The sequence below is a fragment of the Argentina silus genome (assembly GCF_951799395.1).
Source record: "Argentina silus genome assembly, chromosome: X".
In the NCBI taxonomy this organism is placed as follows: domain Eukaryota; kingdom Metazoa; phylum Chordata; class Actinopteri; order Argentiniformes; family Argentinidae; genus Argentina; species Argentina silus.
In genome coordinates, this window is record NC_139653.1 from 18,620,153 (window position 1) to 18,637,886 (window position 17,734).

Genomic DNA, 17,734 nt, shown 5'->3' on the forward strand with positions numbered 1-17,734 from the left:
GGAGCCACTATGAGACTCATCATGGCTAAAAATACAACAACTTGCAAGGACAACTGAGAAGAGAGAAGATAAATGAATTGTTAGCGGGTCTGAAGAAACAGCAGTCTGTTTTTACCCGTAGCCGAGATATCAGTGATGCAGCAGTGAAAGCTAGCTACCTTATTGCTAGCAAAATTGCATTGGCATCAAAGCCATACTGTGAGGGTGAGTTCGTGAAAACATGCATACTAAAGGCTGCAGAAATCATGTGCCCTGAGAAGCGACAGGTTTTTGCTAACATTAGCCTAACGAGAAACACTGTGGCAGATAGGATTTCAGATCTTTCGGCAGATTTGGACAGCCAAATGAAGCACAAACTCAGGTCGTTTGTTGCATTTTCGGTTGCTATTGATGAGAGCACGGACATTATGGATGTAGCTCAACTGGCCATATTCATTCGTGGTGTTGATGAGACTTTGACCATCACCGAGGAGTTCCTTGAGTTGGTGCCGATGACAGACACCACAACAGCAAATGACATTTTCAACTCTCGTTGGAGCGCTGGACAGGGTTGGAGTGGACTGGGCCCGTGCTGTCAGCTTGGCTACAGATGGCGCGCCGTCAATGATTGGGAAAAAAGCAGATGTAACAAAATTCAGAGAGAAAGTACAAGCTGCAAATGGAGGACATCGTTTTTGGACATTTCACTGTATTTTGCACCAGGAGGCATTGTGTTGCAAGTCGTTAAAAATGAATCACGTCATGAAAGTGGTTGTCCAAATTGTTAATTTCAGCCGAGCCAGAGGTCTGAATCACCGTCAGTTTGACAGCTTACTCAGTGATACAGACGTTACCTATGGCCTGCCATACCACACTGAAGTAAGGTGGTTAAGCCGAGGTGCCGTTCTGAAGCGTTTCTTTGATCTACGAGAGGAAATTGGACAGTTCATGGAGAAAAAGGGCACACCGGTGTTGGAATTACAATCCCCAGAATGGCTGCAGGACCTAGCATCTATGGTTGATATTACAGAGCACTTGAATAATCTGAACAAAATGCTGCAAGGGCGTAAAAAAGTTGTCACACAGTATTATGACAGCATATGCGCATTCAAGTTGAAGCTGACTTTGTGGGACACACAACTGTCAAGTGGTGACCCTGCTCATTTTCCTCATCTAAAAGATGTGCGTGTGACCGGAGTTAATGCTGACATGAATCGGTACAAAGACAAGATTACGGGATTGCTGCGGGAATTTGAGCAACGGTTTCAGGTCTTTGGTGAACTTGAGACAGAATTCGCAGTTTTTCGCTCGCCATTCACAGTCACGGCTTCTGACCTGCCCATCGACATCCAACTTGAAATAATTGACTTGCAGTGTGATTCCGATTTGAAGGACAAATTTGCCTCAGCAGGCTTGGACAACATTTTTTTTAGATTAGATTAGATTAGATTCAACTTTATTGTCATTGTGCAGAGTACAGCTACAGAGACAACAAAATGCAGTTAGCGTCTAACTGCATTTAGCGTCTAAGTGCAAAAAAGGTAGGTTGTCACCTAGGTGCAGAATTGGAGTTCAGTAGGGTGACAGCCGCAGGGAAGAAGCTACCTCTGAACCTGCTGGTTCGGGTGCGGAGAGACCTGTAGCGCCTCCTGGAGGGGAGTGGGTTGAACAGTCTATGATTGGGGTGAGAAATGTCCTTGACGATGCTGCGTGCCTTACACAAGCATCGTTTGCCCTGGACAGCCTCAATGGAGGGGAGTGAGGAACCGGTAATGCGTTGGGCAGTTTTCACCACCCTCTGCAGTGCTTTCCGGTCAGAGGCAGAGCAGTTGCCATACCATACTGTGACACAGTTGGTGAGGATGCTCTCGATGGTGCAGCGGGAGAAGTTCACCAGGATCTGAGGAGACAGATGGACCTTCTTTAGTCTCCTCAGGAAGAAGAGACGCTGGTGAGCCTTCTTGATCAGGGTAGAGGTGTTGAGGGTCCAGGAGAGATCCTCAGAGATGTGGACACCCAGAAACTTGAAGCTGGTGACTCGCTCCACCTCAGTCCCGTTGATGAGGATGGGGGTGTGTGTGCCAGCTTTTGACTTCCTGAAGTCCACAATGAGCTCTTTGGTCTTCCTGGTGTTGAGAGCCAGGTTGTTGTCGTTACAGCACACTGTTAGGTGCTGGACCTCCTCCCTGTAGGCCGACTCATCGTTGTTGCTGATGAGACCAATCACTGTTGTGTCGTCTGCGAACTTAACAATGGTGTTTGAGCCATGTACAGGTGTGCAGTCGTAGGTGAAGAGGGAGTAAAGGAGGGGGCTCAGCGCACAGCCGTGTGGAACGCCGGTGTTCAGGGTGAGGGTTGAGGAGGTGTGGTTATGTAGCCTAACAGACTGCGGCCTGTTGGTTAGGAAGTCCAGAATCCAGTTGCAGAGGGAGGAATTGATGCCCAGTTCACTGAGTTTGGTGATCAGTTTGGAGGGGATGATGGTGTTGAAAGCTGAACTGAAGTCAATGAAAAGCATTCTCACATAGGTGTTGCTATTGTCATGGTGGGACAGGGCAGTGAAGTGCCGTTGAGATGGCATCCTCTGTACTCCTGTTCTGACGGTAGGCGAATTGGAAGGGGTCCAGTGTGGGTGGTAAACAGGTCTTGAGTTGAGCTAGGACCAGCCTCTCGAAGCACTTCATGATGATGGGCGTGAGTGCAACTGGGCGGAAGTCATTAAGGCTCATTGCAGTGGAGTGTTTTGGCACCGGCACGATGGAGGTGGTTTTGAAGCACGCGGGGACAGCTGCTTGGGCTAGGGACAGGTTGAATATGTCAGTCCAAACCTCAGTCAGCTGCACAGCACAGGCCCTGAGGACGCGTCCGGGGATGCCATCAGGACCAGCAGCCTTGCCCTGCTCAGTGCCGCACACACGTCGGTGGGAGAGAGAGTGAGGGGCTGATGGAGGGGGGGGAAGTGTTAGTGGGTTTGTAGTCTGTGATGGCCTGGATGCCTTGCCACATGCATCGGGGGTCAGAGTTGTTCTTGAAGTGATCCTCGATCCTTGTGGTTGTGCTTGGCCTTTTTGATGCCCCTCTGCAGGTTAGCCCTGGATGAGCTATAGGCCTGAGCATCACCTGATCTGAAGGCCATTGCCTTCAGATCAGGTGACAAGATCAAATGGTACAACAGTATGTGACAACACAATTATACTGTACATGAACAATTATACTGTATTGCAGTGTACACTCACCGGCCATTTTATTAGGTACACCTGTTACTGCTCGTTAACGCAAATATCTAATCAGCCAATCACATGGCAGCAACTCAATGCATTTAAGCATGTAGACATGGTCAAGACGACCTGCTGAAGTTCAAACCAAGCATCAGAATGGGGAAGAAAGGTGATTTAAGTGACTTTGAACGTGGCATGGTTGTTGGTGCCAGACAGGTTGGTCTGAGTATTTCAGAAACTGCTGATCTACTGGGATTTTCATGCACAACCATCTCTAGAGTTTACAGAGAATGGTCCGAAAAAGAGAAAATATCCAGTGAGTGGCAGTTTTCTGGGCGAAAATGCCTTGTTGATGCCAGAGGTCAGAGGAGAGTGGCCAGACTGGTTCGAGATGATAGAAAGGCAACAGTAACTCAAATAACCACTCATTACAACCAAGGTATGCAGAAGACCATCTCTGAACGCACAACACGTCGAACCTTGAAGCAGATGGGCTACAGCAGCAGAAGACCACACCGGGTGCCACTTCTGTCAGCTAAGAACAGGAAACTGAGGCTACAATTCGCACAGGCTCACCAAAATTGGACTTGAATTTGGCGTAAACATCATGAAAGCATGGATCCATCCTGCCTTGTATCAACGGTTCAGGCTGGTGGTGGTGGTGTAATGTTGTGGGGGATATTTTCTTGGCACACTTTGGGCCTCTTAGTACCAATTGAGCATCGTTTAAATGCCACAGCCTACCTGAGTATTGTTGCTGACCATGTCCATCCCTTTATGACCACAGTGTACCCATCTTCTGATGGCTACTTCCAGCAGCATAATGCGCCATGTCACAAAGCTCACATCATCTCAAACTGGTTTCTTGAACATGACAATGAGTTCACTGTACTCCAATGGCCTCCACAGTCAACAGATCTCAATCCAATAGAGCACCTTTGGGATGTGGTGGAACGGGAAATTCGCATCATGGATGTGCAGCCAACATATCTGCAGCAACTGCGTGATGCTATCATGTCAATATGGACCAAAATATCTAAGGAATGTTTCCAGCACATTGTTCAATCTATGCCACAAAGAAGTGAGGCAGTTCTGAAGGCAAAAGGGGGTCCAACCCGGTACTACCAAGGTGTACCTAATAAAGTGGCCAGTGAGTTTATAACATACTTCAAATTTGTAGAGTATACTAGACATTGCCTGGATACTTCCATGTGTAGTGTAGTATACTATAGTACACTGCAAAATTCTCGAGTAGATACTACATATCGCCAGAGGGTATTACAGTACACAGTACTGTACATGATCACAGGGTACTCCAGTGTGATGTATAGTATACTACAATATACTATAGAAAGCACTTCACTTTACTGGGATATACTGCAGATTTCTATTATATGGGAGCGCCCCCCTTTACCCATATAGTGGCCAGAAGTGGTTACTGCAGTCACTGTCCCCCATAATGTCACTCCTCTGCACCAAGACCATTATCAACCCCCCAGATGCCCACCTGTGGCAAAATGTATCATATACCTTTTTAAAAAAATCTTAAGTATATAAATTATATTTACTAGGTATACTTTAAGGTTAGTAGTTACTTATAGTAGATTGAAGACCCTATCTCTCACTCCACTAAACTACCCCAAGGCTCTTTGCCATTCTTAGAACCACACTGTTGAAGTTAGGAACACCAAACCATCTTCATAATGTTCACAACACTCTTCATTACAACATGGGTTTCAATAGTCAGCAAGAGCTTATTTATCTTACTTGAAGATATCTCAAAGATAGAACTATCTCACTAAACTCCACTACCAATAATTTGAATACGCCAGCTGAGCAAGCACACAAAGTTTCTCTTGGAACTTCCTGTTCTAGTTTGATTTGTTAATACACTGAACCGGTACTTAGGATAACTATTCTCCTAAGTCAGACGTGTTGCCTCCCACATATTACAGAAGACTTCTTTCACTCTTCGCGAACTCCTCAAAAACGTGATTCCTTCTTTCCAGATGTACTGCATTTGCTGGATACTGTAATTGGTAATTGAAGAAATATAACCTCTCTGTAGGCTATGCGGGCCTTTAAGGAACAGCGGTTCATCATGGCTGGTTCAAGCAAGAAAGATTCTCTCTGGTTTATTGACTACATTGTTCAAAAACTGGCTGACTATCAATATGCTTATTCAAGAAACAAGACTATTTTACTTCAATTTGACTCAATTCTAGTTCCACTGTCAGTTAGTATTTCAATTCATGCATTGGGTGCATGGCTTTTCCAATCAGACATGTGTGATTTGATAGTGTTGCTGCAAAGGGAGAAGATTTGCAGGAATATGATAGAACCACTTTATAACAGAAAAGATCACTCAAACACAGACAATGTCAAATACATTTTATTTGCAACCATGCCAACGTGACCCAAAGCTTTTAACACTGCAATAACCTGCAACTCACAAGCTGTGATAACACATACAGTAGTTTGACGTTAACATTTACACTCCGAGACCCTTTACGTTGTGAATCTTGATTAGCAGCTAATGCTGATAGTCTCACTTCCCATGTGAGATACAGCTCACATCCATTTCTGTCATTATCACCATCATTAAATCATCATGTATTCTTGAATTCACAAATGACGACAATATAATCTCTAGATAAAATATATTAATGTTATGAACTGATACAAGTAAACTTACACATGTAAAATCATTCAAACAATCTACCCATTGAAATTCTAATAACAGTTGAATGTTGATATGGACTGTTGAATTGTTGAATTGTTGATATTTCAGCATGTTACATTACAAGATCCCATCATTATTGTAATCATTCATATGCCTATTATAACGGTGACACAAGTGCCAAGACAGCAAAATAAGTAATGCACCAATAATAAGCTGTAGGCTAGCAAAGCAAACAAGATAAATAGATTTTTGGGTTCAGTATGTGTGTGACATGTAACTGAACTGTGAAAAGTGAGAGGAAAACAATTCAGTGCCTGAAAGATTCAGCCTTTTCATGGCCTTTTGTCAGATGAGGCAAAACATTTGATTGGGGTCTGCATTTGTCCCATTTCTTTTATATGGAGGGGTCTGAGGTAAATGTCCATGTAATGGATTAGAAAAATAGGAGTGCAATATTAGAAATCTCTTACAATAACCACTTAAATAGGTTTATAGAGACCAGAGGTCTTATCATTGAATTTGTATTGAATAGCTTTATAGCAACCATGTCACATGGTCCAAAAGGCATCTACGTCATATACAAAAATAAAAACATACGTTATTTTCTTAATGTTTGCTTATGGATAAAGGCCTCTTATTTAATCTCCATTCTGCAAGGAACTTTGTTACTGACACTTTAACCATGACAATGTTCATGTTACAAAGACATTGGCACAGCGAAAAAAGGCAACAACAATGAATACGTGATCGCACTCAGTAAACCATCACATAATACATGGTGAATGCCAGAAAATACTAATACTGTTGATTAATTAATGCATGCATCGTATATATCACTGATATCTGCAGTAGAAAGAGGGAGTTGGAGTAACCTGTTTCTATATCAAATTTGATTATGTTTCTCTCATATTTGCTCTAAAGCTGTGCAGTCATTATGATATCTCCCTAGCCATCTCTACATTTGCCTGGCTGATCATGCTGGGTTCTCCCTTCTGTGGCGGACTGTCGCCCTCCATCGAGGACTCACTGAGTAGCCCTGATGGCCGCTCATCCAGTAGTTCCAGGTCCTCCAGGTTGGTCTGGACCCTACGAACTCCATCACGTCGCGCCTGCCGCACATCCAATCGTCCCTCTGGGTCCACTGAGTCCAATGCCAAAAGCTCTTTGGTCAACAGCTCCTCCAGCAGTAAGTACCTCTTATCGTTCTTCTTCCCATCAAAGCATTTCACCTCCTGTTCCAGTTTTGCCACTCTCTCCACTATCTGTTGTACTTTAGCCAAGCCCGGGTGACTTGGGCACTGAGCGATTGGTTCATTTTCTGCTTTTGGGGGTAGGACCTCTTGTGGAGCAGCCACAGAGTCCTGGGGTTCAGGTTTCGGGGGCATCTGGACGCTGATATTTGCTGGTTGCTGTGGTTGCTGTGGTTGCTGTGGTTGCTGTGGTTGCTGTGGTTGCTGTGGGTGTTGGAATTGTGCCTGTTGTGGTTGCTGGCGTGGTTGTGGTGGTTGTAGTTGTTGTGGCTGTTGGAATTGCTGTGGCTGTTGAGACGGCTGTGTGTCAGCTTCTTTTTGTATAGTTAGAGGAAACTGAGGGATCTCAGGTCTCGGCAGGGTGCTTAGCTCCTCCCCCTCCACTTTGTGGGGGCACTCCCTCTGTGGAATATATTGTTGAACCTGGGGAATGTTGAGGGAATAAAGGTAAAAGGGTCTTCATCAAATGGAGTATGTCAAATTTGTAACTTTGGCATTTGTCTGGTAATATATATCAGACTTCTCAGTTGACACAAAAAGCATAGTAATAAGAAAATAGGTACCTGTGGTCTCTCTCCCATGACCTGTGCTCTTACAGGAGACTGGCTCCTCATGTGGGGAGGGAGATGGATGGGGACAGCCTCACGATGCTGGGGAAGCAGAATTGGAGAGGCCCGATCCCGGGGAGGGGGCATGGCCCCATGATGAGCACTCCACTCCTCTGGCTGCAGACGGTGGAATGAGGGCTGGGGCTCTGAGTAAGGGAAACGCTGGGAGTAGAGAGTGGGGTTGAGTGGGGTTTGTGTTTGACCTCCAGCCCCCTCATGGATCACTGGGATGGGGATGTAACCTGCCTGGAGGCCTGTGCTACTGGGCCTTGGAGGCTGATGAAGGGAGACATTATGGACCTGAGGGAATGAAAGACCAATGTGCATCAGATGAAACACAATTATATATTACATTTTAGAAGTTTGAAGTTTTCATTTGATTCCAACATCAAACACTAATACTAGCCTAAGGTAACTAATAAGATATCACTTTCAAATCCTAATCCTAACATGAGATACCTGCATGAAACTTTCTTGGAAATATAAAAGTAAGGTTTACGCTTATATCTAAAGTCAGAAAAAGCATGAAGTCAAATCTCACCTCAGGTCCTTGTGAAACAGGTGAACAGGACATGCAAGGCTCGGGAAGACAGCTCTCTGACGGACCCTGTAAAGGGGATCTAGGCCTGCAGTGAAGCGTTGGGGTGGGGGAGGGTGTCCGTCCATCTGCCCGAACATTTTGTAAAGCAGCCGGCTGGATGTAGGAAAAACATGGGTGTTGTTGCTGCCGGAGGTCTGCACCTTCATGGCAGACTGGGATTGGGATGTAACCCTGGCGGAGAGTGGGGTGCTTCATCTCCCTTACAAAGGTCTTCTGCAGCTCCTGAAGGCTTGGCTCTGGCGGCACACTAGGGCCATTGTGAGATAACTGACTGACCTGAAAAACACAGTCACAGAATTGGTAAATGTGACATTAAGATAAGCATCAATGCCAATATGTAAAATAGTTTTATAGGGTGAAGCCCAAACTACACAAAGGAATGAAATTACTATACATCATAATGAAAGCTAATGTTTACATATTTATTGTATGGGAATTGAAGAAAACATATAACATTCAGAAAAAGAGAAAGCCCTTCATTTCCTCCATCCTAGGAGCACTACTGAGATTTAATTTACAGCAGAAAAGAGCTGTTTGCTAGAGGCTGAACCAAATTGGAGTCTACTCTGGAGGCCATGCAAAGAGCAAAAGGCATTAGGTATAATGTGAAATATCCCTGGGAGATGTCAAAAGTATCACTTCCCTGACCACATGAGAGAGGAAACTAGTCATAATCCAATTGCAAGTTGAAATGCCTTGTAGAGTTAGCTACTACCCTAGCCAAATGGGAGTATGTGTGTATTTGTTTGTTTGTTTGTTAGTTAGGTAATGTACACAACTCAAATTTGTTTGTTTTTTATAGTTTCTCATCAAATATGGCATTGTTCTGGCGAAAGTGTCAGTAATAAGTTGAGATAACAATAATAATCTACTGCCATGGTGGTCACCAGGACAACCACTGAAGCTGTCACAGTGAGGCACCTGGCAGTGACAGAGAAAAGGGCATGCTGTATTTGTCAAATATAACAATAATAAACATAAATGCTTATTAATTGAATTAGCAATATATTGTGAGTGATGTACTTGAATTGTTTACAAATGTTTTGCTTTCAGTCTTTAACAAAGTATGGCACATAACTGGGTTATACAATATTGAGTGATACCCATTACCCACATGAATTGACCATGAAATATAATATTTGGATAAATAAGGTATGTTTAAGAACAAATGGATCCACCTAAATACACAGACACAAATTATAGTACAATGTTAAGCCATTTTCATTGCTATGCTTTCATATGCAAGGTGTGGCTCAGAACAATAATAAAGATGTTGAAAAGACAAAGCTGAAATAACATTAGTATGTGGAGGAGTGTATCACAAAGAAGACCTTTGAAATGGGGGACCAGATTCTGCTCCATAGGCCACAGGCTTACAAAAGAGGCTGCATCCTACTGATAGATATAGTCTATAACAACTCCACCCAGTTGAGTAAGGCCAAGAATTTACCACATGGCTGTACAGTAGACCTGTGTTACAACCAAGTATGGTCAGACTATGAAAGTGAAAAACTATATGAAAATGAATTATTACAATTAAGTATTAGGGTAATCCTATAGTTGTATACTTTTATACTTTTTTTTCTCTTTGCAACAACATCTGTGACATTATGACACATAGCTTTGAACGACCCTTTGCCCTCTACCATTTTGGCATGGACCCTGTAGGACTGCCAGCATTGCACCAATTTTATCCCCTGACAGCTGTGTCTTTCCAGCAGATTCTTCGTGACACTAACTTTGGACAACAGCAAGTGTTGATCTCATGCAAGATGCCAACTGGCCGGCACAGAACACTACTCCAACCCTTCAACATCAAAGTTCAATCACATCGTACAGTCAAACAATGTAGTTAAATAACACCATTTACTAAAGGTTTTCCTTTAATTCAGTGTGTCGTTCTCCTTCACTAGCCTACAACTGTGATGACATGGAACCGCCTCAAACCCCTTGTAAGGAAAAGTTGGAAATATGAACAAACGCTGCGTAGCCCAAGCTTTAAATAAACATTATGGAGATGTCAACGTTCACAGTCATGGCTTTACATGACTGCAGTGCGTCACCAGCAAACCAGCCACGCTTAGATCATAACATAAGAATATTAATGGGCATAGTAGACCAGGTTGTCATGCAAGTGGTTTGGGATCCGACAGTGGGTGGTGATAGCAATTGCGTTGGCATATTACATCAAGAATAAACAAATCCCAAATATTATGAGCTATTTTAAAGAAATTAAAAGGCTTAGATTAATCCCTATTATAAAGGTCTGCGCGTATAAACAGTCAGTCAACCGTTGAATTAAGCGCGTGATCGACGTCGTGCCTTACATGAGAAATCCTCCTTACAGTAGCTGTCAGGCACCGTCATAGCATGTACAGCCAAACTTTCAACGATAGCTTTTTCAGATACACTTCATTTTTACTGTACACATACCTTTTTAACATCGTGTCTTGGGTCATTCCATGTTGTTGTGCGGTTGTTGTGATCCACAAAAAAAGGCCACCCTGTCTGTGGGTCAATTTTGATCTCCCATCCTGGGGGGAGAGGGTCGTTGGTGGCCATTTCTACCATAGGTGACTGTGTCTTCATGCTGTTCAAATTCCTTGGACTTGTGTACTGAGCCATTTTATATAGTCAACGGACCCTTTAAACATTCCGCACGGTGACGTATGGGAAAAGGGGCGGGAAGTTTCTCGAAATAGCTAGATCAAAGTTGTCGGTGTATCAAGATTCAGAAAGTTCCAGCCCGACCTAGGGCGACATGTGTTGTGCTCTGTTTGCATGTCGGCTATGTATCTCTTGGAAATGAACATCATTCCCACGCAGGTGGCTACAATAATATGCTATTTTTATACAGTTCATTCTAACATTGTAATCGCTATACGGAAATGACAAAACTCTAATCCGAGATTAGATCATTTGAGATCATGAGGCAGGTTTTGAAAGAATTTAAACCAGTGCACTGCATGGACGTATTTATGCCTTTATTTTACGACCCAGTAATACCACTTCAAAATAAAAGCCCCCTATTGGACACACTTGACAACATGTCTTCATAGCGCTGGTAACTTCATTTTGATTTATGAAATGATAATGAATGGAACAGATGATCAACTAAATGTTGTTTTGGATTGTACACGGCACGCGTTATGCATGGTGACGTTGAATTAGGCTGAACCAGGTTTAACCAACCGGGCAGGCCGCGAGGGCGGAGCGTCCTGCTAAAATCGAGGAAAAATCTGCTCACAATTATTTATTTTTCAAAAGCATAGAGACATATGTTATTTCCGTACAATTTCACTCTAGTTTTCCTATGGAAAGCAATGTTATAACCTTCCAGTCTTTTGAAAGCAAAGTTATTCCAAAGTTATTGCCGGTAGACCCTCCTCTAGAGAGAGCAACACAACAAATCAAAGTAACTTGCAGGTTTGTATTCAAAGGAAGGACAGAATAATTTGATCTGGAATCTGCGGATGACATTCGCCTCGACAAAATATAATGAAGTCGTTATGCGTCGGATTAAAGGGCCAAATTTAGTATAAATGTTTTTTGGGATGTATAAATCCATTTCAGACGGGGTGTCCACAAATTTGGACATAAAACCCAATATTCCCGCGGGCACAACACTACCCTAGAATCCTATAGGATTCTCACAATCTGATTATATAGGATTTTGTGTCACCTCTATTGAAATCCTATTGGACAATTCTTTTCTTATTGGATCCTATAGTAGTCTATAAATCCTACTAGATTTTTTGTGTCACCTCTAATAGAATCCTGTTGGGCAGGTTTTCCTATTGGAAATCAAAAGTAATCCTATTGGATCCTATAGGAATCTATAAGTCCTATAAGATTGACGTCACATCCCAGAGTCTACCTTTAATTGAGAAGTTTTCGCAGGGAACTTGTCAAGGGTGCACTGCCCACGTGCGCAGCAACTGCATTCCATGATGAACGACCGTTAGCATTGCCATTTGAAACAAACATTGACCTCTCAGTCCACCCACACTTGGTATAAACCAAACACAGTGTAACACAAATAACAGTGGTAGGCACCTTAGATATAATGCCAGCAACCTTCCAGTCACCAGCTCACATCCGGCTCTGTCCTGGGCTAGGGATCGTACCAGCGACCTACCGATTGCTAGCCTGCCTCTCTAATCTCTAGGCTACCTGCCGCCCTGAGACAGGAGACCTTTCTTTACTTCCCCTCTCTAATCTTTCATCTATCCATTCATCCAACCAATCAATCTCACTTTCTTTCAACTGCCCAGAAAATCTTCATCAACCCTGATAAAAGCTTTCTGATGCCTATTAAACCTTTTAAACTATTAAGCTTTTTGTAACTCCAAAAACTCTAATCTGGTTTACCAACCAACTCTACCACTCAACCAATCAACTCTCTACCCACTCCAGTGAAGTACCCCAGGCTCTTTCTATCTATTTATCCAACCAACCAACCAAATCTCAAACTTTATCCACTACCATAATAAGACTCATTTTCTTTCAACTACCCAGCAAATCTATCTATCTATCTATTGAAACATGTTTAAACTGTTTGCAAGCCCATGGTGCGCCATGCCAAATTTCCTCAGCCGCCTGAGGATAAACAGGCACTGATGCGCCGTCTTGATCATTGTATGGATGTGGGGTGACCATGTTAAGTCCTCAGTGATGTGAACACCAATGAACTTAAAGCTGCTGACTCTCTCCACTACAGCCCCACAAATATGGATGTGGGCTTGCCCCCGCTTCCTCCTGAAGTCCACAATAAGCACCTTAGTTTAGCTGATGTTCTCCTGGATAGATAGACAGATAAAGTTAGATAGATGAGGGAAAGATAGATAGCTGAGAGAATATAATAATATATGGCATTTAGCTGACGCTTTTATCCAAAGCCACTTACATTGCAGTGAGTGCATACATTCAGTATATACATACATTCAGTATATATGGTCCCAGCAGGAATCAAACCCACAACCTAAGCATTGTTAGTGCCATGCTCTACCAACTGAGCCACAGAGGACCACAAATGTGGTGGTTAGTTGTTATTCCAAGCTTTCTAATGATATATGTTTTGATGGTATTTTGTTAGTATGTTATGGTATGTTGTTGTGTTTTGTTAACTTGTGTTAACAATATGGAGGGATGAAAGAAAAGAGTTATGCAATGCCATCGCACAATATTTTCCAACTCTAGGGGCATAGGCTTCCAAAAAATCACTATGAGACATCGTACCTCGAAATGATACAGAAACATTTTTATGGTCTGTTTCATGGACTATAATGATGATGCCTGTCTTCAAAAATGTCTCCAGTTTTGTTTACATTCTGCAGTTTGTGATGTACAGACTTTTATAGCGTATTAACGCTTGTAGCCCAAGCTAGTAGTTAATTTAAGCAGTATTGCCCGAAAGGTCATGATTTATTGTCAGTATTTTCACAAGTAAGGGGACTTGCGACAATATTGTTTTTCTTGTTTTTCAGTCTTGATAGTTTGGTGCCTTAGCAAAAAAGACATTACGTGGTAGATTAAAGCATGAAATTGGTACAGTTACTCCTTAGGTAATATAAAAACATCCTAGAAGGTGTGCCCAATACTATCTGAAATGTGAAGTGAGTCATAAGAAGAATACAAAATGGCCGCCCAAATATATAACTAATATGTAACTAATAATAATAATAATAATAATAATAATGCATTTATTTAGTATAGCGCTTTTCTCAGTACCTAACGACACTACATTCCATGGAGAACAAGAATAGATAGATACATAAAAAGTAAACAAAAGCACAGTCAGTAAAAACAACAATAAAAATAGTTAAAGATTAAAAGCAAGTTTAAAAAGATGGGTTTTGAGGGATCATTTCAAGGAGGAGAGCGTGCTGGATTCTTTGATGTGGTTTAGGAGAGTGTTCCAAAGACTGGGGGCTGCAGCAGAGAAAGCCCGGTCCCCCAGGTCCGGTGTTTATTCCTGGTGATGGCGACAAGGAGGTTGGCATCAGCTGACCAGAGACTGCGGGTAGGGGTGTGCTGAAGGAGGTGTGACGGCCGCCGGGGTGTGCGGGCGCGTCACGGACCCAAACACAGTGTAAGCAGAGAAATCCACACCAGAATTACAGTCAAAAATATTTATTCGGTTAGCGGGGAGAGGGAAATGATAGAGAGAGGGTGGGGTTGAGAAGGCATCGTGTCGTGCACGGGCCCCGCAGGAGATCCGTCGTCGGGAAGATAGCAGGGGGTTTCGGTGCACGGTGGGTGGTCCTCTTACGTTCCAGGTCGGGGCGGCAGCGGGGTAGTCAGACAGGCGAAGGTTGGCAACGTAGCGGGCTCTCGGACGGTTTCGGGGTCGGGCTTCAAAGGGGGCTCTCCTAGGGTCAGGGATCGTACACAGGTCGACGGTGACTTGGCTTGCTCTCGCTCTCATCCCCTACTCCGTGGTTCGCCTTAGCAACTCCTCCACACTGGGTGCTCCGTGGGCTCCTTTTGTACCGTCTCTGCTGCTCCTGCTGATGCCCTTCACCTGTGCCTTGATGGGCAGGAACTCCATGTATGGGCATACGGTGATTCTCTCCACGGGTTGCAGCTGTGGCCCCTTGGGGCGCAGGAACTCCATACATGGTCCTGCCAAAGACAACACGGGGCAAGAGAGGGACAGCAGAAACAGCAGAGACAAAGCGAGGCGAGATATACACTCCACTTACCACCGTCCCACACTCGCGCATGGGCTTAGGCACGGGGCGGGCGCCACAGAGGTAAGAGGGTGCCATGTTGTTGAGGGCTTTGTAGGTGGTGAGGTGAATCTTAAACTGAATCCTAAATCGGACTGTGAGCCAGTGGTGATGTGGTCTCTGGAGTGGGTTCTAGTGAGCAAGGAGGCAGCTGAGTTCTGAACATGTTGAAGTCTGTTGAGGACACTGTTGGTAGCCCCAAATACAACACTGTTGCAGTAGTCCAGCCTGGAGGTAACAAACACATGGATGAGGATCTGCCTCACTGAAGGACATGAAGGGTTGGAGACGGGCAACATTCCTGAGGTGAAAGAAGGCGGTTTTAGCCATGTGTTTGACATGAGGTCCAAATGATCAGAATCACAGCCTGTGAATGAGTGGAATCCTTGTAAAGCCTGACTCTTTTGCTTCCCAAGCTTTTCACAAATGGTATTTTGCCCCACAAGCTTGTATTTTGGGTTGCTTTTGGTACGGGAAATAACTACAGTGCTTTGCATAAGTAATGCGACAGTGCAGCATTTTTAATGTTGGATTAATGTTAGCCTAATGTTAATCTGTCTCATCAGCACATCTATCACATAGTAACTTTGTCGAAAGTCTTCAGGGGTTCTGAATGCATGTGCTGTGTCCTTCTTTCTTGATGAGTTTCTCTAGGGAGCTCACTAACATCAAGGTCCTCCTGTTTTCTTTGGCAGTCTTGCCACAGGGAGTCAAACACTGTTTCTGAGCATAGAGCAGACAGAATTCCCACAAGTCCTGGAAGCAGCCATTTTTGCGTTTGAAAAAACAGTTGTGAATGTTGCAAGACAACACTCAGTATCTCAACTGGCTCCAGCACTTTCTCTTGACATGATCTCACACAGTCCACTTGCCTTTGTTCCAGATTCAGTTGTCTGATAATGCAATGTTATGATTGCATTTTTCACAGGCATGTAATGGCGCATCAGTGCTTTCACTGATTGTACTCGGACAGCCCATTTGGTTGGAAACAGTATCCGTAGCTTCCCTACATTGTCACTTCCAGTTCCTTCACTCTGGCAAGGTCTCTAGCACTTGATCTAAGATGCCCTCACACTTTGCAGATCCAGCAAAGAATGAGGTGATTTCCTTGGTGTAGTCAATGGCATCTCGTGCAAAGACTGATCTTACCGCTTCCTGTAAAGCAGGATTTAAAGAATGAGCAGTGCAGTGGACAAAGACTGATTTAGATTGCTCTGCTGCAATGCATGCCTGAACTCCACTGACAACCAGCCATGCTTGCAGCTCCATCATAGCACTGCCCCCGAAGGTTTTCCATATCTACATTGAAACGGGTGAGTGAGTATTTAATCATCTTAACAATGCTGGCTGCATCTTTTGTAGGGCTCCCGTAGAAACCAGATTTCCTCAGATTTCAAAACTTTCTGACACATTACAATAGCATTTTGCTCTTTAGAAGAGACATCTGTGGTGCTATCTACAATGAGGCTGAAAAACTGGTTTACTTGTATATCAGTGGTCAAGTTTCTCATGACTTGAGTGGACATAATGTTCAGGATTTCATTTTAGATCTCATGAGAGGTATTTGTATCATGCCTTTGGAACCAAGATGCAAGGACTGCACTGTCTTTTGAAGCACTTTATAGAAAAAGCTCTTTGCATCTGTGCTATGCCTAATATTATTATTATCATCATCAGTAGGCCTATTATCATTACTAGGCTATTGCTATAATTGGGAATTGGCACCAGACCTCTGATATGAATTTATGCTTTAAGACTTAACAATTGTAGTCCTTTGTGAGTGAGTGAGTGAGTGAGTGAGTGAGTGGGTGAGTGTGTGTGTGTGTGTGTGTGTGTCTTAGTCGCGTGGGTCGTATAGTTGTGTTGCAATACGGTGAAAAAGTTGCTAGCTAGTTAGCTAAGTGCACGCCTAGCAGTTAAAAAATTACTGGCTAGGGCTGAGATGGGGATAATCTTTTAAAAGACTGTTTGTGGGGTTAGTCTTTAAAAAGACTGTTTGTGGGGTTAGTCTTTAAAAAGACTGTTTGGGTTTTGAAGTATAGGCCTGAGTAAATCGATATCGAGATTGATAACAGATGGACTAGCGCGAGTTGGCACAAGCGAACTTGGCAAGAGACTAGACTAGAGTGAATGGAGCTACGACGCGTGTGCGGACGCTTATATAGTAGCACTTACGTGACGTCGCGTCACAGGCTCAAAATACTACCCCCTGTATTGGTAGATTTGAAATGAAACTGTGTGGTTGATTTGTTTGTGTGTTATAATAGTCCAACCACTTGCATTTCGACATGGGGGGAATCTGTTGCATCTCCTTTGTAGGTCTACTAATAGCCAGTGAGTCCGTGATTTTTCGTGTTTTTTTTTTTTTTTGGGGGGGGGGGGGGGGTTTCCCTCCCATCCTGTAGCCTACTCGCGCACACCCGGGAGAGTGTCCCTACCGGTTGAGAACCACTGGTTTAGAGGACTGAATTTGAGTAGCTACTTCTTTGTATAGTGTAGCCACTTAATTGTTGCTTCTCTATGATTTCTGCCTCATGATTTCAAAATCTTTCTGGGCCGTTCTTCCAGTTGGAAACACCTTTGGTGATGAATGTATCACCAAGACATTTTGAGAAAGTTAGCATTCTAAGCTGGTGTGCTGTTTTGCAAGTATGGCAAAACACT

The 17,734-nt window shown here is 43.6% G+C and overlaps 1 protein-coding gene across 1 annotated transcript; it reads right to left on the reverse strand.

Moving 5' to 3' along the window:
* Positions 1 to 5,573: 5,573 nt before the first annotated feature.
* bag3 (BCL2 associated athanogene 3) lies at positions 5,574 to 10,964 on the reverse strand (the record flags this gene model as incomplete). Its single annotated transcript, XM_083696165.1, has 4 exons — positions 5,574 to 7,553; positions 7,694 to 8,038; positions 8,280 to 8,615; positions 10,773 to 10,964. The coding sequence occupies 4 exons, from the start codon at positions 10,962 to 10,964 to the stop codon at positions 6,813 to 6,815; spliced, it is 1,614 nt and encodes a 537-aa protein (XP_083552291.1). The 3' UTR covers positions 5,574 to 6,812.
* Positions 10,965 to 17,734: the final 6,770 nt, after the last annotated feature.